Genomic DNA, 25,239 nt, shown 5'->3' on the forward strand with positions numbered 1-25,239 from the left:
ATGAACAAGCTAACTGGACCACATTTGACAGAGTAACTAAACTTGAAATCAGTCAAATAATTTCTAAAATTAAGCCTGCAACACATCCACGTCACCCAATCCCAGCAAGTTCTTTGAAATTGGTAAACAAAGTAATCACCCCAACAATAGCAACAATTATCAATCTTTCGCTCTCAGAAAGACTGATCCCAAATGAGGCAAATCAAGCAGTGATAAAACCAATCCTTAAAAACATAACTGGTGGAACCGATGATTGGGCCAACTATAGTCAAATATCCAACCTACTTTTCCTCTAAAAAATACTTGAAAAATGTAGTGCTACAACAGATGGAAAACCACCTAGAAGACTATGACATCCTATATCCTAACCAATTCAGTTTCAGAAAAAAAAAATTGCTCAACCAAGACATTACTCATATTGTTAATGGACCCTATACTACGTGGGTTTAACTATAATGTATCCTATATTCTGGTGCTAATAGATCTAACAGCAGCCTTCGACACTGTGGATCATACCCTGCTGTGCCACCAACTGAGAAAAATTGGAATAGACGGCAGTGTCCACAAATGGTTCACTTCATTCCTATCCAACAGGACATTCCAAGTAAAACCGGGAAACAATATAACTGACACATTCCCCATCAAACAATGGAGATCGGTGTAAAAGGGATTCTTTACTGGTGGTAGCCCGACTCTGGCCGAGTTTCACTCATAACAGAGCTGCCTCAGGGGCTATTCTGTGCCAAAGGTTGCTTATATTATCTCACTTAAATAATATGGAAACTTCACACCAAACCAATTGGAATAGTGGTAATGATGATTCAATATGGATCAAACAAATGGTTCTTTTAAGTATGGTGATATTTTCTCAAAAAAATGCCACTGTTAATGCGGTATGTGTCTTACTCGCGTAATCTCAGCAAAAGACTTCTCCGAGTCCTACATTCCCCATCAATACAGGTGTTCCCCCCAGGGCTCAGCACTTTCGGCTATCCTATTCAACATCTACATGCTTCCTCTGTGTAAATTACTAATGGAATTAGGAATCTCCTTCTTCCTATGTGGAAGACAATCAATTCTACATTCCATTTGACTCCTCTTTTGAAAAGACAGCATCGATACTCTCAAAATACATTAAAGCAATACAGCTAAAACTCTCCAATCTAAAACTAATTTAAAAAAACAAAACTCATTTGGTTAAGGAGAAACTCCTCCATTGTTAAACCTCCATCACTAAACCTAGGTAATTTTGATATCATACCCTCAGATCAAGTCTGGGACTTAAGAATCCAGATAAACGAAAATGTTACTATGAAAAGCCACAAATTAATCACTACAGGATATGCAAAACTGCACATCCTACATAGACTGAAACCATTACTAACCACAGAAGACTTCCGTACAGTTCTATAATTGCTAATTTTCTCAAGTATTCACTACTGCAATGCCCTACTTCTAGGACTCCCAAACAGCCTATTAAAAAAAAAAAAACTACAACTACTACAAAATGCTGTGGCAAGACTTAACTGGAACCAGGAAATTTGAACACATTCACACCCTCACTTATAGCACTGCAGTGGCTACCAATACAGTACCGAATATTTTACAAAGTTTTAACTTTAAACTCTAAAATCATACATAAGTATAACATTGGGCTAATAATGGGTGTGACACTTCAACCATACACTCCACAATGAACCCTAAGGTCCCAACACAAAGGACTATTAACTGTACTTACGATCCAGAGCACACACCTGGCACAGATAAGAGATCACATGTTCCCCACACCAGGCCCTGAACTGTGGAACTCACTACCAGAGACAATACGACTGAGCCCAGAAGGAAAGACATTCAAACATGAACTAAAAACTTGGCTTTTTAAACACACTTATAATCTAACTTAAATACTATCAGTATGCTGTGAAAACAAGAACTTGTCACTTAAGCTGTATCTGAATGCAGCATTAATAATTCATGAACAAGAAAAGAATACCAAGTAATGCGTGAACAACATAGTTCATGACAACTCCTCTACAACCATGTAAATTACTAAACAGATTCCCTATCCTACTAACCTATTGCCCCCTTCCTCAGTTGAGACGTTTAAGTACATCACCCTGGATTCATATGACCCTATTCAGTTCCTCCAATGTACCTGTCGTACCAGTTTATGTATCCTACCAAAGAATATGTAATACCAACATGTATCTATCTTACTAAAGTGTGTTAGACCAATATGTGTTACAGCATAATGTAATGACCTAAAAGACAAATGTTACTTTTGTAAACCATTGCGATCTTCACTTGGAATGATGGTATATAAAATAACTAAATAAATAAAATACATTTCTATACATATCTGAGTGGGTTAGTTAGATAACCTTTTAACTACATGATTAGCAGTTCCCTGTACATACCCGGATCAGTCCAGACAGTGGGTTGAGCCTCCTGTCCAGCAGATGGAGATAAAGGATACCCTTTTAGTTTTTCTCTATCAGGACAGTGCTCACCCTGCATCCCTTCAGTATTTCTCTATCTCCAGCAGATACAAATGGCAGACATGCAGCTCCCCCTCTAGACAGCTAGATTTGTTTGGGGAAAGTCTACTTTCTCCCTCTTTCTGTCTTATTTGGATCAAGCAAGTACTTAATAGAAACAGAGAAACATAGAAATGACGGCAGAAGAAGACCAAACGGCCCATCCAGTCTGCCCAGCAAGCTTCACATTTTTTTCTCATACTTATCTGTTTCTCTTAGCTCTTTGGTTCTATTTCCCTTCCACTCCCACCATTAATGTAGAGAGCAGTGATGAGGCTGCAACCAAGTGAAATATCAAGCTTGATTAGTTATGGGTAGTAGGGGAAGTAACCGCCGCAATAAGCAAGCTACACCCATGCTTATTTGTTTTACCCAGACTATGTTATACAGCCCTTATTGGTTGTTTTTCTTCTCCCCTGCCGTTGAAGCAGAGAGCTATGCTGGATATGCGTGAAGTATCAGTTTTTCTTCTCCCCTGCCGTTGAAGCAGGATATGCATTGAAAGTGAAGTATCAGGCTTTTTGGTTTGGGGTAGTAACCGCCATAACAAGCCAGCTACTCCCCACTTTGTGAGTGCGAATCCTTTTTTCCACATTTCCTCTTGCTGTTGTAGCTTAGAGCGATGTTGGAGTCACAGTAACCATGTGTATGTTTATTGAATAAGGGTATTCATTTCTAGTTTCTTGTTTATTTCTAGTTTATTGAATAAGTTTATTGAATAAGTTTATTTCTAGTTTATTGAATAAGGGTATTAATTTCTAGTTTCAGTTGAAAACTTGAACGGTTTTTTTTTGGTTTTTTTTAAATTTCTGGTAGGAAGCAACAGTGTTTGACACTTGCTCTTACTAGGTGCCTGGGGGGGGGGGGGTTTGCCCCTTGAGATCCTCAGCCTAACACCCTACCCGGTGACCTGCCTGGCTAGGGGTGAAACTGGTGGTCCAGTCCCTCCCCCGCGCAGACCCAGAGACGAAGCATACCTCTGGTCTGCTGCAGAGAAGTTCATTCCTCTGCTTCTTCAACCTTACCAACAAGTTTAAAAAGAATAAACCTTCGATCGGGGGAAAGAGCCGATAGCTGAACTTTCTCTTCCCTGCTCTCAGCCAGGCACCGGCGATTCTTGCCATCTCACACGCGGCAGATCTGCTCCTCCCCCTCTCTCCCTCTAAGCCTCGATCAGCCTTTTGCCTCGCGTGTGGAGAGCCTGCCTTGCGGCTCTCCTGCGAGGGAGTGTGTTCTCGATGCTTGAATGGAGGGGAAGGTTCCTCTGTGCTGGAGAGATCAGCTGCTCATTCCTGGCCTGGCAAACACGTGGCAAGGACGGCCCCGTTCCTGCAAACCGCGGGAACGGCGGCCATTTTGGCTCCAAACCTCGCTGAAGATTCTGAGCCTGATGAGGAAAGGGACCCGATTTTTCCTCACTCCCCCGATTTAAGCCCCCCCCCCCCCCCCCGATTTAAGCCCCCCGGACCCCCCAGATGCCAGTTCTGACACACTGCCTGCTGACCCCCCTTCTCCTCTCCCAGGCAAATCTCCAGGATGTTTTTTAGCTGATTTTGTTCTCCTCATGCATAAGACTTATGTTGCCAGCCTTCTACAACAGGATGACCCACCAGATCAGCTGCAGCGCAGGGGCCCAGGACCCCAGACTCTCAAGGGGCGAACCGGGTTCGGGTAGTCCCACGGGTTCGGTCCCTCCAGCCCCCACTGATCCACCTGCTCCAATACCAGTCCCCGATCTGGATGCAGATGTCCTCGCTCTGAATCCACCGATAGAGGGGGACGACCCCAGGGTGTTGCATCTCTTCTAGTGTGAAGAGCTGGATCCGCTTATACCCCATGTTCTGGCCGAGTTGGGCTTAAATGCCCCTCCGGAGGACAGCGCATCTGCTGCAGCTTCTAGCAATGGCGACCCAGTCCTCACCGTACTGAGGGCACCCCTGCGCACCTCCCCTTTCCATCCGATGCTAATGCAGTTACTGCTCCGGGAATGGGAGACACCGGAAGCCGGTTTGCACGTGGGTAGAGCCATGGACAAGCTGTACCCGCTTCCAGACCCGTGTCTGGATATGCTCCGGGTCCCCAAGGTAGACGCCTCAGTCTCTGCTGTCACGAAGCGCACTACTATCCCAGTCGTGGGGGAGACTGTGTTGAAAGATCTTCAGGATCGTAAATTGGAGGTCTACCTCAAAAGGATTTTTGAGGTCTTAGTGCTCGGGGTCCAGGTGACAGTCTGTAGCAGTCTCATGCAGCGGGCAAGCCTCAGGTGGATTCAACAACTACTCAGCACCCAGGACCTCCCGTCTGCAGAGGCAGAACAGGCAGAGAGATTGGAAGGCGCCACTGCGTATGGGGCGGATGCCCTCTACGATTTTCTCAGGGTGCAGGCCAGAGCTATGGTTTTGGCAGTGTCCGCTAGATGTCTCCTCTGGCTTCGTAACTGGGCAGCGGACTCCTAAATCACACAGTTGGGCACTCTCTCATTCAAGGGTAAGTTACTCTTTGGGGAGGACCTGGAGCAGCTTATTAAATCTCTTGGGGACAATAAGGTGCATAAGCTGCCGGAGGACTGCACTCAGCAATCCAAATCCATTTTTCCTTCGCGCTCTCGGTTCAGGGGTCAGCACAGGTACAACAGGCGGAAAGGAGCTGCCCAAGGACCCACCTCCACTAGATCCCAGTCTTGGTCTCATTCCTTTCGTGGCAGACAGCTGTTCCGGGATACAAACCCTTCAGGTTCCACCTTAAAGTCCTCCCAATGAAATGCGGCCGGCCCATTCCTCCGCTCCCGCCTTAGGTGGATGTCTGTCCCTTTTTCTCCAGGAATGGGCCAACATCACATCAGATCAGTGGGTCCTCGATGTGATGGCCAACGGGTATGCATTAGACTTTGCTCGGGAACTCCCCGACTGCTTTCTAATCTCTCCCTGCGGCTCTCGGAAGCGACCAGCGATGTGCAAGACTCTGGACAGGCTACAGGAGCTCGATGCCATAGTCCCTGTACCCCTGGAAGAACAGGGATCCGGCCTTTATTCCATCTACTTTGTCATGCCCAAAAAGGACGGCTCCTTCCGACTGATCCTGGATCTCAAGAGGGTCAACCGAGCTCTCTGGGTGCCCCATTTTCAGATGGAGACCCTGCAAGCGGTCATAGCGGCGGTTCGCTCAGGCGAATTTCTCGCCTCTCTCGACTTGACAGAGGCTTACCTGCATATCCCAATGCGCCACGACCATCAGAAGTCCCTCTGTTTTGCTATTCTGGGACACCACTTCCAGATCCGGGCGCTTCCGTTTGGCCTGGCCTCAGCGCCACATACGATCACCAAGATCATGATAGTGGTGGTGGCCTCCCTTCGTCGGGAGGGAGTCCTAGTCCACCCTTTACCTGGACGACTGGCTCATCCGGGCCAAGTCGGAGAACTTGTGCACTGCAGCAGTTGACAGGGTCGTGGCTTTTCTCTCCTCCCTCGGGTGGATTGTCAACTTCTCCAAGAGTCACCTCAAGCCCTTCCAGGTCCTGGAATTTCTAGGAGCCCATTTCAACACCCACGTGGGCAAAGTCCTATTGCCCAAGCACTGAGCGCTCATGCTCATGGACCAGGTACAACATCTCTTTCGGTACCCATGGCCTGGTACTATTCTCCAAGTCCTGTGCTCCATGGCTTCCACCATAGATTTGGTTAATTGGGCTTTTGCGCATATGCGTCCTCTACAGAAAGCGTTGCTTTCCCGCTGGAAGCCAGTCTTGGAGGAGTTCCAAACACCCCTACTGCTCTCAGACTATCATTGCCAGCATGCAGTGGTGGCTTTCACTCGCCCACCTCTTGAAAGGAGTGCCTTTGGAGACACCCCAGTGGATCGTTGTGATGATGGATGCCAGTCTCTCTGGCTGGGGAGCGATGTGTCAGCACCAGTCTATTTAAGGACGGTGGTCTCCTGTGCAATCCCGATGGCACATCAATTATCTGGAAGCCCGAGCTGTCCATCTGGCACTCAAGACGTTCCTGCCCTTGCTCCGTCACAAGGCCGTGCGGGTCCTCTCCGACAATGCCACCACAGTAGCATACATCAATCGCCAGGGTGGCACCAGGAGTCGTCTGGTGGGTCTGGAGGCCAGCAAGCTGCTTTCCTGGGCGGAGAGACACCTGAGTCGTCTGGCAGCTTCCCACATTGCGGGGAAGGAGAATGTGCAAGCAGACTTCCTCAGCCGGCAACACCTAGACCCTGGAGAGTGGGAGTTGTCAGACGAGGCGATGACTCTTCTGGTGCGCAAGTGGGGAGTTAATTTCCTCGACCTGATGGCTACCCTGGAACAACGCAAAGGCTCCCAGATTCTTCAGCCGCAGTCGGGAGCACTGCTCGGAAGGGGTGGATGCCCTGGTTCTTCCCTGGCCTCACGACGTTCTTCTCTACATGTTCCCACCTTGGCCTCTGGTGGGAAGGGTACTCAGAAGGAAAGAACTCCACAAGGGGCCGGTCATTCTCGTAGCGCCGGAATGGCCTCGGAGACCGTGGTTCGCAGACCTGGTGAACCTCGCAACAGACTATCCTCTTCGTCTCGGTCACCTCCCAAACCTGCTCCGCCAAGAACCAGTATTTTTCGATCAGGCGGATCGCTTTTGTCTAGTGGCCTTTCTTTTGAGCAGCAGCGCCTGAGAAAGAAAGGGTATAAGGAGGAAGTTATCTCCACTCTCTTGCGGGCACGGAAGACCTCTACCTCTCTCGCTTATGTCCAGGTATGGAGAGTGTTTGAGAATGCATGTGTTGAGTCTGGAGTCCAGGCGCGCAATGCTCCAGTGTCTCAGGTCCTTTCCTTCCTGCAGTCTGGTCTCTTCAAAGGTTTTCTTTCAATTCTCTGCGGGTGCAGGTTTCGGCCCTTGGTTCTCTCCTTGGGCGTTATCGATGGTTACACAGTGGCGACCCATGCGGATGTTATTCACTTCCTTAACCTTTTAGATCCTGCTCATTGAAGGAATTAATTCCTGATGCCCCTTTTTACATATCTTAGTTAACTAGACCCAAATATGGTATAAATATGGTATAAAAAATTTGTAAGTTATTAAAAGTATATGAAAAAATGTTCCACTTGTGGAAAGTTGGTACCTAAAAGGTTAAAGGGGCCAAACATTTAAACCCACCTGTCCAGCCTACTTGTCCGTCCTAGAGCCTCAATTTGGTGCTTCAAGCCCTTTGCGAGGCGCCTTTCGAACCCCTCCGGCGGGCCACGCTTAAAGACCTCACTCTTAAGATGGTATTTTTGGGTCTCTATTTGCTCAGCCAGGAGAGTGTCTGAGCTCCAAGCCTTGTCTTGTCGGGAAGCCCTTTCTCCGCTTTTCGGACTCAGGTATTTCCCTCAAGACAGTGCCCTCCTTTCTTCCAAAGGTCATGTCTTCCTTTCACGTCAATCAGTCAGTGGAGCTTCCTGCTTTTTCTCCTGAAGACATTGCACGCACACCTGGCGGTGACCTCCGGCGTCTTGATGTAAAGAGAGTCCTACTCCAATACTTACAGGTTACTAACGAATTTCGCATCTTTGACCATCTCTTTGTCCTATGGAGTGGCCCAAATAGAGGTAACAAGGTCTCTAAGGCTACCATTGCTCGCTGGCTGAAGGAGGCCATTGCGTCGGCTTATTTCTGTCATGGCCAGTCTGTTCCGGAGGGCTTGAAGGCCCATTCTTTGCGTGCACAATCTACTTCTTGGGCGGAGAGTCAGTTGGGTCTCTCCACAGGAAATTTGCAGAGCAGCAACTTGGAAGTCTCCGCATACTTTTGCTCGTCATTATTGCCTTGATGAAAAGGTGCCAGGTTTTGGCTCCTTCGGACGGCAAATGCTTTGAGCAGGACTTTCTCGGCCCCTCCCTGTTTAGGGAAGCTTTGGTACATCCCACTGTCTGGACTGATCTGGGTTCATACAGGGAAAGGAAATTGGTTCTTACCTGCTAATCTTCGTTCCTGTAGTACCACAGATCAGTCCAGACTCCCGCCCGGGCTGTGGTTTCCTTTTGCTTCGTCCGCTCTAAAGTTTCTTCCTTTTTTGTTTGGTTCTTAAGAGCATTTTGGATCCAGTTACTGCCTATCAGAACTTCAAGGCACCGGAAGTCTTTCCCAACTGGATATTTATTTATTTATCGAGTTTCATATACCGTCGTTCGGTTTCGCTATCACAACGGTTTATGTAAGAACATGTGTTGATAGTTCAAATTACATGTTGGGTGTTACTTGCTTGATCTTCTACTGGTTAACTTTAACTTTTCTTGCTTTGATACCGTTTATACTGAAGGGATGCGGGGTGAGCACTGTCCTGATAAAGGATACCCTTTTAGTTTTTCTCTATCTCCATCTGCTGGACAGGAGGCTCAACCCACTGTCTGGACTGATCCGTGGTACTACAGGAACAAAAATCAGCAGGTAAGAACCAATTTTCCTATGTGTCTATAGCGTGAGAACCATCTTATTAGCCAAAAGTACCATGTGATCTACCAACTCATATTCACAATACTGACTTCTAAAAATAATTTATCATCTAAGCTAATATGTTACGATAGTTTCACTAGTTTGAAATACAGCTGTGTAGCTTAATGTCACATTTAGAAAGTGTATCTTAAAGTTGGTACATTGTACTGAATAAACATAAAAAAAAATCACAATGACATGCTGAGCAAGTCCACCTTAAAAGTTACCAAATTATTATGGGTCATGCATAACTGATATATGTGGGACACAAACAGGGATGGTTTTCAGGATATCTATAATGGATATTTCTCCACTTGTATTGGTGTACATTTGGTGTTAAGAACCAAGGCAATTTGCATATTTGGTGACCCTGAGAACCAGGTCTGTTTGTGAATTTTGAGAACCAGAGTTGTGCAGCCCTTACCAATATTTAAGCATTCTGACAAGATTTCAAATCAAAAAAATGTAAATCATCCCTAGACATGTAAAATAATTAATTCTTTCAAATACTAACAATTTCTCACTTTGCAAAGTAGATGATTTCATTTCAGTACAGTGTGCTGGAAAAGGCATCAGTATACTGTAAAACAGTAAGGGAACATAAACCACTCACCCTTTGCCTGTGCAGAGAAGGAAAGCGTGAGTTTTGCAAAAAGTTCATTACTTTCAAACTTGTCTTCCTTCACATTTGTCCAAAAACAGTTCTCTGACAACTGCTCTGGAATAATCTGTTAAAAAACATACAAATCACCACATTATGCAGAAATGCAGGAAACAAAACAGAAATGATATATATATATATATATATATATATATATATATATATATATATATATATATATGTATGTCTGATATACATCTACAGGCCATTCCTCTGACCTCACCCCAATAGCCCATTTCCAGAATTTCTAATAGTGCACCACTGTCTTCATATACTGAGGGATCTTACTCTTGCAAAATGTCCCTTAGAGAGTAAAAGTCACTATAATAATGAGACAACCATCTATTATTGTTCTATGAGTTTAAGTTCCTATCTGAGCCTGCTCATAAGAACATGCCATACTGGGTCAGACCAAGGGTCCATCAAGTCCAGCATCCTGTTTCCAACAGTGGCCAATCCAGGCCATAAGAACCTGGCAAGTACCCAAAAACTAAGTCTATTCCATGTAACCATTGCTAATGGCAGTGGCTATTCTCTAAGTGAACTTAATAGCAGGTAATGGACTTCTCCTCCAAGAAGTTATCCAATCCTTTTTTAAACACAGCTACACTAACTGCACTAACCACATCCTCTGGCAACAAATTCCAGAGTTTAATTGTGCGTTGAGTAAAAAAGAACTTTCTCCAATTAGTTTTAAATGTGCCACATGCTAACTTCATGGAGTGCCCCATTACTGGTTTTGGAATTTAATTTTTTACTGAATATTTCAAAATGTCTAGAGTGTCATCATCAACTCAGTTTTGAATGCAGAAGTTGTTGTGGAAGAATGAAAGGAGACTGAGGATATTCTTCAACATCTGTCTCCAATCCACTGTATGTTTATAAGTGGTGGCTGGCGCTTAAGATGCTGAGCAGGGGTTAAGAGCAAACGGCCAGTTTTGGGAAAGAAACAAGAGACTAAGTAGTAACACTTACTTTGGACCAGTTAGGCCTCTTCAGCTGTACCTCCTGCTTGTATACCTTCTTTGGAGCCAATCCATAAGGCAAACTAGGAACAGCAGGGGCACCCCAACCTCCAAATCCAGGGGGAGGTGGCGGCATACCAGGCAATCCAGGTGGCGGTGGCGGAATCCCCGGGGCTCCTGGTAGAGGTGGCGGAGGTGGAATCCCCGGGGCTCCTGGTAGAGGTGGCGGAGGTGGAATCCCCGGGGCTCCTGGTAGAGGTGGCGGAGGTGGAATCCCCGGGGCGCCTGGTAGAGGTGGCGGAGGTGGAATCCCAGGGGCGCCTGGCAGAGGTGGCGGAGGCGGAATCCCAGGGGCGCCTGGCAGAGGTGGCGGAGGCGGAATCCCGCCTGGCAGAGGTGGCGGAGGCGGAATCCCAAAGGCGCCTGGCAGAGGTGGCGGAGGCGGAATCCCGCCTGGCAGAGGTGGCGGAGGCGGAATCCCAAAGGCGCCTGGCAGAGGTGGTGGTGGAGGTGGAGGTGGAATCCCAGAGGTGCCTGGCAGAGGTGGTGGTGGAGGAGGTGGCGGTGGTATAACACCTGTACTTGGAAGAGATGTGGCAGGAGGTGGAGTAGGCACAGGAAAAGGTGTGCCTGAAGATGAAATGGAAGCCATTTCCTTTTTGGTATCTTCAAGGTTCTTCAACAGTTTGTTTATCTACAAAATAATGAAACCAGGAAACAGGATAAATGCAGATACTACCCACCTTTAACCTGCACCAATTTAATTTTCAAAGATACAAAGTAAACAACATATTATGTTGCTAACAGTTCTACACAGCTCAAAGAGGAATTTAGGAAGTTGAATGATTTAGAAAGGGTGGGAATGACATTGTAACTGGCATTCAAAAAGCAACAAAACACAATTCATCTTGGGTAGGATTTAACTGCAAGTATTACCTATGAAAAATATGCCAGGTCTAGGAAACAAGTTACACTAAACACTCCTCAAAAACTCTGGAATTGCTTAAAGTCTATTCCAAAAATGTACCTTTTATCATAATGTTAATACTTCAACACTACTCTTTTTTATTTCAGCTTCTGCAGCAGAACAAACTTAAAACAAGGCCAGTCTTAACTGCATTACTCATGAATTGGATTGTGTGGCAAAGCAAAAAGCAGTTCCACTACTCAATGTAACCTGGACTGTTATTATGCAATTAGTAAACCTCCCAGATCAAAGATGCACCTTGAAAAACTAAGTACCCTACAGCACATTAGGCACTACATGCCTATGTGCATTTGAGCCCAAACTGGCACTCAAGGCTCTCTTATTGTTAGCTGAAAAGGTTAAGCTCAACTGAAAATGGAACCCAACAACCTGTTTAGAAAGATTCACCATTTATTGGTCTAAATCTTCATTCAAGAAATTACATTTCACATTTAGAATGGCAGTAATAAAGCAACTGAACAAAAAAGGAGGGTCATCTACAATGTCCCTGGATAGTACAAGAAGCTATTTTCTATAAATGAGGATGCAATACAAATTTTCTCATGGAACAAATCCTATGAAAATGTACTGTTTATGATAGGGGAATCATTTACCCTTACCATGGATGTTTTTATAGTATTTGTTCCTTGATCGGTTTTTTTTTTAATTCTCTCTCATTCATTAGAAATAGATTGTTGTACTATCCAATGACATTGTAGATAACCCACCATTTTTTATTGTTGTATATTTTGTGTTAGTAATAAATCAAACAGTCTCTACTTTTATGTACAGCAGAGTTACATTACAATGGTCCTCGTGAGCTGCCAACAGGTCTGGTTTTCTATATATCCAAAATGAATGTTCATCAATTATAGAACCAGTTTGAATATCAGGTTAAATTTACTTAGTTAGCAGGAAAACCACAGCTGCTTTTGGCTTCATTATCTGTTGGCTCAGTTGTTACCTCTTCCTTTAGCTCAATGATATTAGTCTCCAGTTTCTCTTTTTCTGTGATGACCAGCTGCTTCTCTGTATCCAGTGCTTGCTTTTCACCGAGTAGCTCTAACACTTTCTGTTCAAATTCACTCTCCTTTGCTTTCATCTCCACCTGAAGTTCATGCCTTGCCGTCAACTCAGAATCCAACTACAAAGAATGAACACCACTGAGAATTTGAGATCAAATTGAGATGCAATAGTTACAGACAAATATCCTAAACACTTCATTTTCTAATTTTCTTTCTTACAACAACTAGTATATTCTTATATCAGCAACTTTGTTTTGGCCTGGCAGGTTTCTCCTGCTCCTTTGAGCTTTCATCTCAGTTGGTACTGGCCTCCTATTCAGCTATGGTGTCAAACCATAGCTCACACCCATAGTGTCTGGGTGTCCTCATTGACAATCAACTCTTTCAAACCCTTCATCAAATCTATCCTAAGTGACTGCTATTTCAAACTACAAAAAAACTCAGACCTCTTCTCTACTTCACTGACTTTCGCACAGTACTACAATCTATTATATTCTCCAAAATTGACTACTGTAATGCTCTCTTCCTTGGCCTCCCTGCCACATACACCAAACCTCTACAACTCCTACAGAATGCCTCAGCACGCATCCTTACTAATTCTAAAAAATGTGACCACATTACACCAACTCTTATCGATCTCCACTGGCTACCTATACAATCTCGAATCATTTTCAAAGCGCTTTCACTCATCCACAAAAGTATCACTAATGAAAACTCCGGCTGGATCAACCCTTCCCTACTTCCTCGCACCTCCACCCGTCCAACCCGTGCTGCACTCCAAGGAACTCTCCGTACCCCTTCCATCAAATCCACTAAACTCAGCTCCACAATGAACAGAGCCTTCTCACTGGCCGATCCCACCCTATGGAATTCCATGCCCCCCGACCTATGCACTGAAACCTCTACAGCTAAATTCAAGAAAAAACTAAAAACCTGGTTGTTCGTACAGGCCTATCCTTCCAACGTGAACCGCCTTCCTGAAACCACCTAACCATATTTAGTACACCTCCTTGATCAACCTGTACATATTGCTGCTACTTCCGTTTAGTGGCAACACTATCCTTTTCCTCCTCTCCCCCTCTTTGCCCCCCTCTCCTACTCTCTGATTTTAACGCTTTTGCTACCTAACGCTTGTCAAATACTTTGTAAATTTCTGTCTCTGTTTTTCCAGTTACTGAATCGCATATCTTGTACGATTTGCCTCCTTGCCTTCCTAGTTTTCCAATCTGTATTTCGACAATTTGTCTCTGACCATTGTAAATATTATTAATCTGTTTATTTAGAAGTTTGCTGTTCCTTAGTTCACAGTTACCGTTCCATGTAAAGGCAATGCCTAAAAGTTTTTAAGTTATCTGTAAACCGATACGATGTGCAAACGGTTGTCGGTATATAAAAGTTTCTAAATAAATAAAATAAATAAATAAACCTGTATTTTCAACTACCCAGGGTTTTTTCCCAGTTTTGTGAACATTACCTCTGCAACACCCCCCAATAGCATAAGGAGCAGAAGCCAAGCTGTGAATGGAACACAAGTTTTCTGCATGATAATTTCAGCACTTTCTACTAAACTACCTAGCTGGTTTATCAGCAACATCCTAACTTTTAACCAAGTTGAGAAAAGGCTCCTTGAAGATGACTATCAGGCATGAAGGATAGTTGAAGGCAACAAGCTAGTTTTGTGGCTCATATCAGAGTGGTATGGACACAAAGGGCGTGGCCCTTTACGGAGAGACACCTTCAGATTAACCTACTAGAACTGCATGCCATTCACTATGTTCTGGGAACTTTCTCTCACTTATTAGGAAAAAGAATCTTTATTCAGACAATCAGGTGGCCATGTTCTATAAAAACCACTGAGTTCCAATTCCACTGGGAACTTCTCTGACTTATCACACAGATAACGGTAGGTTTTGCACTCAAGTTTATCTTCCCTGACCCTCACAGCATGGATGCTGAGCTTATAGTAGTCTCTTCTTTAGCCCTCCTCCAAGGGAGTGGAAGATATTCTAAATATCAGCCAGGAAACCTTCAGCTAGAAATTCCTACAGGTTTAACTGGAAAAGGTTCTCATCCTAGTGATAGTCCGGCACCCTTAACTCCTCTTCCTGTAGTCCAAAGGATTTGCTCCAGTACTAGTTCTGCCTTTCATCTTCAGCTCTAAGTACTTCATCAGTGAAAGCTCATCTCAGCGCTATTGCAGCGTATACATGAAAGTGAAAGGAGGTCCACTCTCTATCCATCCTCTTGTCTCCAAGTTTATGAAAGTGACACAGAAGGATGAGCCCAGTTGGTCTTGGACAGCACCTAAAAGCTCATTACCTGTGGTTAAGGACAGTGAGACAAAAACAGTAACCTCTGACCGCCAGATATCCAGTCCCAGTCTTAGACACATGGAGTTGTCTAGTGATGCGGTACACGCTTATCTCTTTCATTCTATGTCTCCTGGAACTACTGTCATCTTTCCAAGGTCATTAAACCGAATTGATCAGTAATTCTGTTACTGGAAAGTCGGTATAGAAAAGTTCTAAATAAATAAATAAATATTTCACTTCAAAGACAAGATTTGGCAAACAGCCCAGATTTATTAAGCAATCCAAAACTGGAAGGAAGCCCAGTTCTGGCAAAACTCCTAGAACTTATGGTCAGGTTGAGTTCATTATTGGCAAGTGAAGTTTAGAAAAAAAAAATTTGAAAAAGATATTTTGTCTTTTAAAACTAAAGCAGTTTTTAAAACAGGTCTATAGTTATAACTAAATAGAAATAAGTTTCTCTGCAAATTATATATATCTATATGCAATATAGAAATAAATGAATAAATGCTTCTTCATTAATTGAAGTTGGTTATCTATATTGCAAAGCAAAGCTAGGTATTCAGCCAGCTAACTAAGCATGTATGATGTAAAGCATTGTGTTTATATTCCATGTATATGAGAACATAAATCCTCTGAGAAATGTAATATCCATGTATCAGGATATTAAGACTATGTGCTCTTTGGCAAAGAACACTAGAGCTTCAGTAGCTAAATCTTTGATAGCTTACTCAATTACTATGTATTAAGATTATGTGTTAGATTATAATCATCAACAAATTAATAGTGTAAATATAATGCAAAACTGGTATTCCAGGACTGCTATTCCAACTCATGGTAGTCCAAGACCAGACTGGCCAAATAACTTGTATTTGATAAGAACCATCTCTAATTCTTTTATCTTTCTATATCTAAGATAAGACGATTTTTAAATATTGTTCCTCATGTGTGTAATAAGTATATTCTATTTAAAGAATACTTCTCTGGTTAGAGTTGCTCTGTTCTCATAAATAATTTATTGTTCTCAAACTAATATATTATCTCTAAGGACATGTGACATGGGGATCTATGTGGATCTATGCGACATTGGGGGGGGGGGGGGGGATCTATATGACATAGGGATCTAAGGAGAGGGAGTAACCTATAAGGGAACTCCTCATTAACATTTCCCTCAGCATCGAACCAGAGACAAAAAGGGCTTTGGCATTCTAAGTCTCCAGCAGGTAAACCTCCAGTGCCTTGGTACCTTAATGTAATTCTAGCTCAACTCATGATGCCCTTCTTTGAACCTCTGTAGACAGCGAGTTTGAAGTTTCTCAGTTGGAAAAGTGGTGTTCCTTGTAGCTATCACTTCTTCTCAAACAGGATGTAAACTGTACGCACGGATACCCTAAGTCACCAATTCTTCCATAACAGGGTGGTTCTATGTACTCACGCTAAGTTTCTCCCTAAAGTATTATCAGCATTCCACATTAACCAAGATATTGTGCTGCCTACCTTCTATCCGAGACCACCTGCTTACAATAAGGAAAAGGCTTTTCACTCTTTGGACTGTAAAAGCCTTAGTGTATTATTTGAGAATGAATCAATCACATTGTTAAGCATCTAAACTGTTTTTATCCTTTGATCCCAATAGACTAGAGTGGAAGTAGCCAAGAGACTGTCCTATTGGCTAGTGAACTGTAATGAGTATTGTATATACAGACTATCAAGGATCATCAAGTCAGACCCATGGCAGCTTTGGTGGCTATCTTTAGAGCCACTTCCATTGAGGACATTTGCAAAGTTTCAACTTTGTTATCTGGGCACACCTTTATGTTCCACTACTGTCAGAACATATCAAGCAGTGACAGTAGCTTTGGACAAGCAGTTTTACACAGCCTATTTTCCCAGTAGTCTACACTCTTACTTTTGGGGCTGGGTTGCTTTTCAATAATTATTCCACTGCACAGCCCTCAGCTTGGGATTCCCCATGAGCCATGGGTAATTTGGTCTTGCTCGTTGATGGAGAAAAATTAAAAAAAAAACAAAAACAAAAAAAACCTATTTATAGTCATGGTTCTCCATAGACAGAGAAAGAGAAACACAAAATTGATGACAAAACAAAACAAAACAAAAAAACCCCGAACATATGGCCTTTCTAGTTTGCCCATCTACACGCCTGAGATATTTAAATGTCTACCATATCTCCCCTACCTCGCTGTTCCTCTAGGGTATACATGTTTAGATCTTTAAGTCTGTCCCCATAAGCTTCAGAACAAAGACCACTGAATATTTTAGTTGCCACCCTCTGGATGACTCCAACTGGTTTATATCATTTTTAATGTGCAGTCTCCAGAACTGCACACAATATTCCAAATGAGGTCTCACCAGGGACCTAAAACAGAGGCAATATCACGTCCTTTTTTCTGCTGACCTCCTGCAGTCGAATCGTGTTGCCATACGGCCGGCGCCATTTTGCGAAACGATTGACACAGAACTCAGCCTTAAGCAACATAGATCACTGAAGGTTAATGAAGGTTACACCAAACTTATGGTCCTCAGAAGGTTGAAACCCTTACTAACACACTTCCGAACAGTCCTACAGGCACGTATATTCGCCAGCACAGATTACTCCAACACACTGTTTCTGGGATTACCATATTCAACCATAAGACCGCTCCAAATCCTACAAAACTCTGCTGCCAAAGTACTTACCGGTAAAAATAAAAGATCACATCATGCAAACACTTGCCGAACTGCACTGACTGCCAATAGAATAAAGGGTACAATATAAAACACTCTGTACAATTCACAAACTAATTAATGAAGAAAAAGCAGATTGCTTAAACACAAACACTGCACTTACATGTCCTCCAGAGAAATCTTAGATCAGCCAATAAAGCCCTTCTAACCATCCCCTCAGTCAGAACAGCAAGACTGACCCAAGTTAGAGAGCGAGCCCTATCCCTAGCTGGACCAATTCTGTGGAACACAATGCCCCTGTAAATTAGACTACAGAGAGATTTTAAACTCTTCAAAAAAAAGTTTAAAAACCTGACTTTTTAAAAAAAGCTTTTTACAGAGTGAAAACAGAGAATAAGAAATAAAAATTATAACAGGCAACGGAACATCAACACACGGCTCAAAGTCACACAATGCATACCTGCATATTTTATTATTTTATCTCATACATTAATTTTAACGATAAACAGAGAAAGTATAAAGTACTATACTTATATGGTTACCCTATTAATCATATAAAGGGATAAGATCCATGTCAACTTTCATATAGATTATATTATTGAAACATGTTTCCGAAACTATTTTGGCACCTTGTAAGATAGCATTTCCCAAACTGAACATTAGAGATATGTGCCTCTATGTAAACTGTTGTGATGGTGCTCTACCAAACAAACGCATAGAAAAGATTTTAAATAAATAAATAAATAGATAAATAGAAGTTTTGCTGAGGGGTTGCCAAGGCAGCAGCAAGAAAAATAAGTTCCAATGAAGAAGAACATCTAAGCCAAATAAGACCAATCAAAACCTGAGAGACATACCACGGACACATCCATGCAGTAGCTTAGACAAAAAAAACTGAGGGGGTTCATAAGGCAGTGTGCATGCAGGAACTCCCATGTATGCTACTTAAGACCTCTGCTGAGCTCTGACAGCTGGGTCCATGTTGGCTCTTTCTTGATGCCACCCACACATTACAGCCGATTCATGTCTGCTTGTCAATAGAGAAAAAACTGCAACAATGTATAAACCAGTAGAAAACAGCACATGAGGACAGCAAGATCCTCCTCCTTAGACAATGGAAGAAACCATAATATTAGATGCTCCAAAGTCACATGGATCCCTTTCTGCACATGATCTGGATTCTTTCCTGGAAAGTTCTGCCACTAAAGAGCAGCCTCAGTTAACTCATGGTATCCTCACAGAAAAATAAATATTTATACATTTTTCTTCTGTTTGTATAAATAAAACTTCCATGCCTGCTTCTTGTGTACAGAATAGATCTCCCTCTTATAAAGAATTAAACGGGCAAATTCAAAGCTAAGTTGAAAGTCAATTACCAGGATAAACAGTAATGTACCTGGGTAAACTAGCTATCTGAAAAGGGGCTTGTTTTGTGGCAGTTTACAAAGGGAAAGTACTTTATAAAATGGGTTGTCTGTCTACAGGAGCTTTGCCCATGGATTTTAATATAGGGGGACATTGTCAGAGACAGTACTCGCTCAAAGAAATCATGGGAATGATAGGGAACATCTTCCACAATGTTCCTTCCATTCCTATTAAGACATCTCAGCATTTACCTTTTTTTCTAGATCTTTTGCTGTGGTCTCACTTTTTTCCACCTTTCTTTTATCAATTAAGTGATCTGAAAAAAAACAAAACAAGATTTAAGATTGGGAACTATAATGGAATAATCTTACGAGTCATTTGAACAATAAAAACTAAAGGAAAACACACAAACATATTGGAACTTTATTTCTTATACCCCTTCCCAGTGATTTAATTCCTATGTCCAGGAAGAGTAGTCTTCGTTTTTCAACAAGCAAGGAACAGCAGTGCTCAGGCTAATTGGCTGACTTACACTTTCTACATAAAGAATGCATAAAACAAACTTTTAATTCCATTCCAAATAGTGCAAAGTAAAAAACAGCATATATATCCAGTTCAGACAAATGTTCAGAACTACCAATCATGTCATATTACTTATATAAAGTCAGCTGAAAGTATGGTAATTTTATTTCCTGATTCTCAACTATCACTGGGTAAATAGAGGTAACAATAATAATCACATCCTCTTGAGAGCTATGATGCAGTTCTCAGATCTAAAAAATGGTGCTTGGCAACCACAGAATATAACTGAATATATGCTCTTGATGTAGAAAAATTGTTAAAACATGGTGGGATGCCATTCATTTAAAGATAGATACATCCAAATTATCAACAAAAAAACATGGATAGAAAGCAAAGTTGCTTACCTGTAACAGGTGCTCGCTGAAGTCAACAGGATATTCAGGCCACACATATGGGTGATATCAACAGACCCAAAGACCTGATCTTCCTTATACAGCTTTTAAAAAAACTTTCTTCATGCTCTGAGAGCACTATGCAGGGCCCCCTTCAGTTTAATACAATAACTTAAGTAGAAGCCAAACTCCAAGGAAAGGAGGGAGGATTTGTGTGAACTAAATATCTTGCTGTTCTTTAAGAATGCTTGTTACAGATAAGAAACTTCACTTTGTCCAAGGACAAGCAGGATATGAAGTGTACACATATGAATCCCTAACTATGGGGTTGCCTTCAAATAAAAAGAGAAAAATATAAACAAGACATCAAAAGGCGAATCACATTCTATTGTTGACAATAAGACCAATCTCTGTTTTATAGTTATTTTTTAAGACATCCTGAAATAATAAAAATGGGATCTGGAGGGGGATGAGAGGTTGCAGAACAGACTGATCAAACCTATTGTTACATCAGGAGTCACTGTCTAATGGGATACAAATGTGTGGACTGGACTTCACAACATAGCCTTGCAAATCTTCTCCATGGAGGATTACCTCAGGTGGGCCACAGATACTGCTATGGCTCTCACATTATGAATCTTGACAAGTCCTTCCAGAGTTAAGTTTGTTTGGTATAACCGAAGGAAATGCAAGCTGCTCTCCAATTAGACAGTTTACGATGGACTACAGCAACCCTAGGTCAAGATACAAAACTGGGTGAACTTTCTAAGTGCTCTAATGTACTCCAAATAAAAGGCTATGGCATTTTGGCAGTCCAGATTGTGTAGGCTTGCTCACCATTATGGACATGTGGCCTGGAAAAAGTTGTTATAAGAATGATTGAGTGGTTAAGGTGAAAATATGACAGAACCTTAGGAAACTTAGAATGTGTGTACAGAACTACCCTATGATGATGACATTTTGTACATGCTGAATAAGTCACTAGGGCCTAGAGATCACAGGCTGTGGGCCCAAGTGACCACCAACAAAAATGTGTCTTTCAGCACACAAGCTTTAAGATACTGATAATTGGACAGATGTAGATATGCCTCATTGAATTACTGCCTGTTATGTATGCTTTTATGTTTATGTGTTGTATAATGATTTGCTTATTTTTACATATATGCCTATCATAATTGTTTGATTTCAGATAGCTGTACTGTCAGTGGCTTACAGATTCACATAAACAATATTCATGACAAAATATAGACTAAAATTCACAACAATACATACAATAAATATGAAATAGCATTTCTTTAAAAATTAGTGAGCAAATGAAAAGCTAAAATGAGAAATTATTCTCAAATAAAAAATATCAACTAAAAATACACCCTTGGAGACTGATGGAGCTTAGTCAGTGAAAAGCTGCATTAACCTCTGGAAGCTGTCATTTTTGAGTGAACAAGGAAACTGCCTCAATCTCCATGCTATCTGCCTCCAAAACTGAAGAAAAGGAGAAATTACTACTTACCTGTTAATTTCCTTTTCTTTAAGTGAAGGGTAGGTCAATCCCAACAAGTGGGTTATGCACCACTGCCAGCAGATGCAGACGGAGCAAAAGCTGATGTCACAGCTATATAGTCCAGCCCTGACATCAGCCCACCAGTATTCTATGGAAAAGCCAAACTATGGACAAAACAGATTATACCTGAACATTATCATCAACAGCCAACAGTTCATGTTTCTCAACCAACAGAACACTGAGCTCAGCCAAAATGAAAGAACAAATCTAGCAAACTACGGGCTAGAGAAGTCACTTACCAATTGTCAACGAAGAGCAGGAATCATACTCTGCATAGCTCACCCTAAGAAAGCTAACCACAAACTCAAATTCCGGCAGCCGAGGGCAGGTCTGGGATCAACCTACCCTTCACTATAGGAAAAGAAATTATCAGGTAAGTAGTAATTTCTCCTTCCTTAGCATTCAAGTAGGTTAATACCAACGAGTGGGGTGTACCAAAGCTAATCTCAAAAAGGGCAGGAGGTTGCCAGTGATCCAGTCAAAACCGCCCATGCAAAAGCGGTGTCCTCCATAGCCCTATCATCCAAGTGGTAATGCTTGGAGAAGAAGGTGTGAAAAGATGACCATGTCGTCGCTTGGAAAATATCAGCAGGCGACAACAAAGTTCTGCCTACGATACCACCTTAGCCCTCGTGGAATGCGGTCTAATCTGTTTCAGTAAGGCAACTTCAGCAGCCACATAGGCTGCCGTAACGACTTCCCTTAACCCGGTGGGCAATCGTTGCCTGTGTTCCTTGTTTACCTCCACCATGGAGCACACACAGGGGATCAGACTTCCGAACAACCTTAGTCACCTCCAAATACAGCAGTAAATGATACCTGACACATCCAAGGAATGCAAAAGGTGGTACTCCGCTTCATTTCTGTCCCTGTCCAAGGCCGACAGAGAAATGAACTGATTCAAATGAAACTCCAAAACCACTTTGAGCAAAAAGGAAGGCACAGGCCAAAGTTAGACCGCACCCGGAGTCATACGGAGAAAAGGCTCACGGTAGGAAAGGGCCTTCAGTTCAGAGACCAGACATACCAAATATATTGCTACCAGAAAAACTGGTAAACAACCAAAAGCTTGAGGACCAAGTTAAGTTCCCACAGAGGCACCGAAAGCCACAATGGGCAGGGGGGGGGCCCCGAAGATGCTTAACTCCCTGCAAGAAACGAGACATATCCAAATGGGAAGACAAAGGCCCTCCATTGACTCTCCCCCTATAACAAGCCAGGTTTGCAACTTGAACCTTCAAGGTGAAGAGCTAAACCCTTAAGCAAGCCATCTTGTAAAAATTCCAAAATCAAAAGAATATCCATCTTGAGTGGATGAGTACCTCACTCAGAACACCAGGCCTCAAAGACCCTCTAAACTAACATAGGCTAGAGAAGCCCAAAGAAGAATGGAAATTACCGCAGTTGAAAAACCCCACTTCAACAACAGCCTTTTCAATAGCCAAACCATAAGATGGAATCAAGCCGGATTCTCATACACAATGGGCCCCTGACGTAACAGATCCATCCAAGATGGCAACCAGAGGGGACTCCAACCAGAAGTCTCTGATCAGTGTACCATGGCCTTTGAGCCCAATGCCACTAAAAGGACAGTGTTGGTTTGACTTGCAATCTTCTGGACCAGCCTGCCTATAAGAGGCCAGGTGGAAACGCATACGGAAGGGCACCAAGTGGCCATTCCTGAACAAAAGCGTTGATGTCCATCGTTTTATGGTCCCGCCTGCGACTGAAAAAGCGTAAAACCTTTGCATTGTTGAAGGTTGCCTATAGGTCTAGATCTTGAAGGCCCCAGTGGTTCACCAGTTCCCATTCTCCTGGGTCCAAGTTTCTCCTGCTGAGGAAAATCGGCTCCAATATTGTCCTTCCCAGCAATGTGAGAGATGGATATGCTCAGGAAATGCTGCTCCGCCCACACCATGAGCGCATCTATCTCCTCCAACATCTATTGACTCTTGGTTCCACCGTAATGATTCATGTAAGCTACCATTGTCGAACATTATCCGGACCGCCCAAGCAACCGTTGGCACACCAACCTCGTGACTCTGCTGCATTCCAGCGCCCTTGTACCACCAACTCCTGACAGTGAGTCCCCAAGCCCCAGAGACTTGCATCTGTTGTGAGTATCAGCCAATCCAGTGTCAGGGAAATTCCCTGAGATGGTCCGCAAGTAACCACCAGTCCAACTGGGATCTCACTTCCAATGGAAGAAGCACCCTCACCTCATAGTTCTGCGATTGTGGACTCCATCAGGACAGCAAGGCACGCTGAAGAGGGCGCATATATGCCTTCACATATGGAACAACTTCTAATGCGGCAGCCATCAACCCCAGGACCTGTAGATAAGACCACACAGTCAGACAAACAGTTACGCAAGGATCAAACTCGCAGCATCAAATGTGTGGATCCAAGACTCCAGCAGAAATACTCTACCCTGCCTTGTCTCAAATTGAACCCAGAGATACTCCAGATTCTGGGTTGGCTGCAAATTGCTCTTGGCCAGATTCATTACCCAGCCTAGCTCCTATAGTAAGGAAATCACTTGCTGGCTGCAATAACTGAAGCAGCTCCTCTGACTGCTGTGCTTATCAAGTCACAGCCCACATCAGCCAAGGCGGCGGTCCCAGGTTTTGTCATAGGTCCAAAATCAGCCCAGCGCCATCAGATTCTTGACAAAGATGCAAGGTAGTCCAAGCTCCCAAGGCATAACAAGAAGCAATTTGCAAGTTCACTGGCACTGTCTCAAAGGCTTGCTTCAGGATAGTCTCAATCCTCCTATCCTGAGCATCCTTCAGAGCCACATTTACCTCTACTAAGATGCTAGTATGTTAAGTGACAGTACACACTAAAGCACCCACCCTAGGGAAACACAATTGCTGTCTGTCCTGCGGATCCAAGAAGTATAAAGCTGTCAAGACATATCCCCTTTTAAAAGACATGTCTGGCACACTCCATTCCAGATCAATTAACTCCTGGATTGCATCTAGGAGGGGAAAGAAACAAGAAGTCTTGTGCAGGGTAACCAAAATAGGATCCTTCTTCTGCATCCCTAAGGAGTCAGGCCCAGCCACTCAGAGGGTCTTCAAGGTCAGAGATCAAACCTGACAACTCATCGCTGAATGAAACAGAGGAGTTCTATATGGTTCCAAATCTGGGGGATGTCCCCTTCCTCAGCAGGAGAGTCACCCCCCTCATCATTGGTATCATCCTGATCCACCTGCAGCTGAGTTCTGTCAAAAAGCACTGCGCCACAGCGCTTGATAGTGGAAACAGGTAGAGAAGCACTCTGAGTGCACGAACTACCTGAGTAGGTACTGGCAATTCAGCAGACTGGTCCTGTAAAAATGTCTGCAATCCTTCGAAAAATTGTACTCCAAGAAAAGGAGGATGGGTCCATTCTAAGCCTGAACCTGATGTCCTGTGAGCAAGTGTCTCCTGTGGACTCGACCCATGGATCAATCAATGGAGGGGACACCCCAGCCGTGTCTCCCTTGGTCCCAACTCCCCTCAGACCGAGGAGATGTACCATTGCTGGAAAAATAAGTAGAAGGTAAATCTCCCGAGCATCCAGGCAGTGCCTACAGGCTTAAAGAAAGCTCTGTTTGATGTGGTATGCAGTATAGATAGATAGGCGCTCAGGTTTCTTTGCCGCGGGCAGCATGCTCTAAGTGGGCAGACCAATAAAGTCTCGTGCCTAGCTTATTTGAGCAAATAAACCACGGCCAAAATGGACTCACAAAAAATGTGTCCAAGCACATAGACGCCCAGTACAGACACCTAGGTCCAGAAGGAAAAATGCCC

The 25,239-nt window shown here is 43.3% G+C and overlaps 1 protein-coding gene across 4 annotated transcripts in view; it reads right to left on the reverse strand.

The window, feature by feature from the left end:
* The window catches only part of DIAPH1 (diaphanous related formin 1), a 295,385-nt gene that overhangs the window by 141,387 nt on the left and 128,759 nt on the right, over nt 1–25,239 (reverse strand). For all 4 annotated transcript variants that reach the window (XM_029583290.1, XM_029583289.1, XM_029583291.1 and 1 more), the window contains 4 exons: nt 19,218–19,282; nt 12,547–12,726; nt 10,626–11,309; nt 9,603–9,717 (listed from right to left, as the gene is read on the reverse strand). In XM_029583290.1, coding sequence (XP_029439150.1) covers nt 9,603–9,717; nt 10,626–11,309; nt 12,547–12,726; nt 19,218–19,282 — 1,044 coding nt within the window. The remainder of the gene's footprint in view (nt 1–9,602; nt 9,718–10,625; nt 11,310–12,546; nt 12,727–19,217; nt 19,283–25,239) is intronic.

This window comes from Rhinatrema bivittatum, chromosome 18, assembly GCF_901001135.1.
Source record: "Rhinatrema bivittatum chromosome 18, aRhiBiv1.1, whole genome shotgun sequence".
NCBI lineage: Eukaryota > Metazoa > Chordata > Amphibia > Gymnophiona > Rhinatrematidae > Rhinatrema > Rhinatrema bivittatum.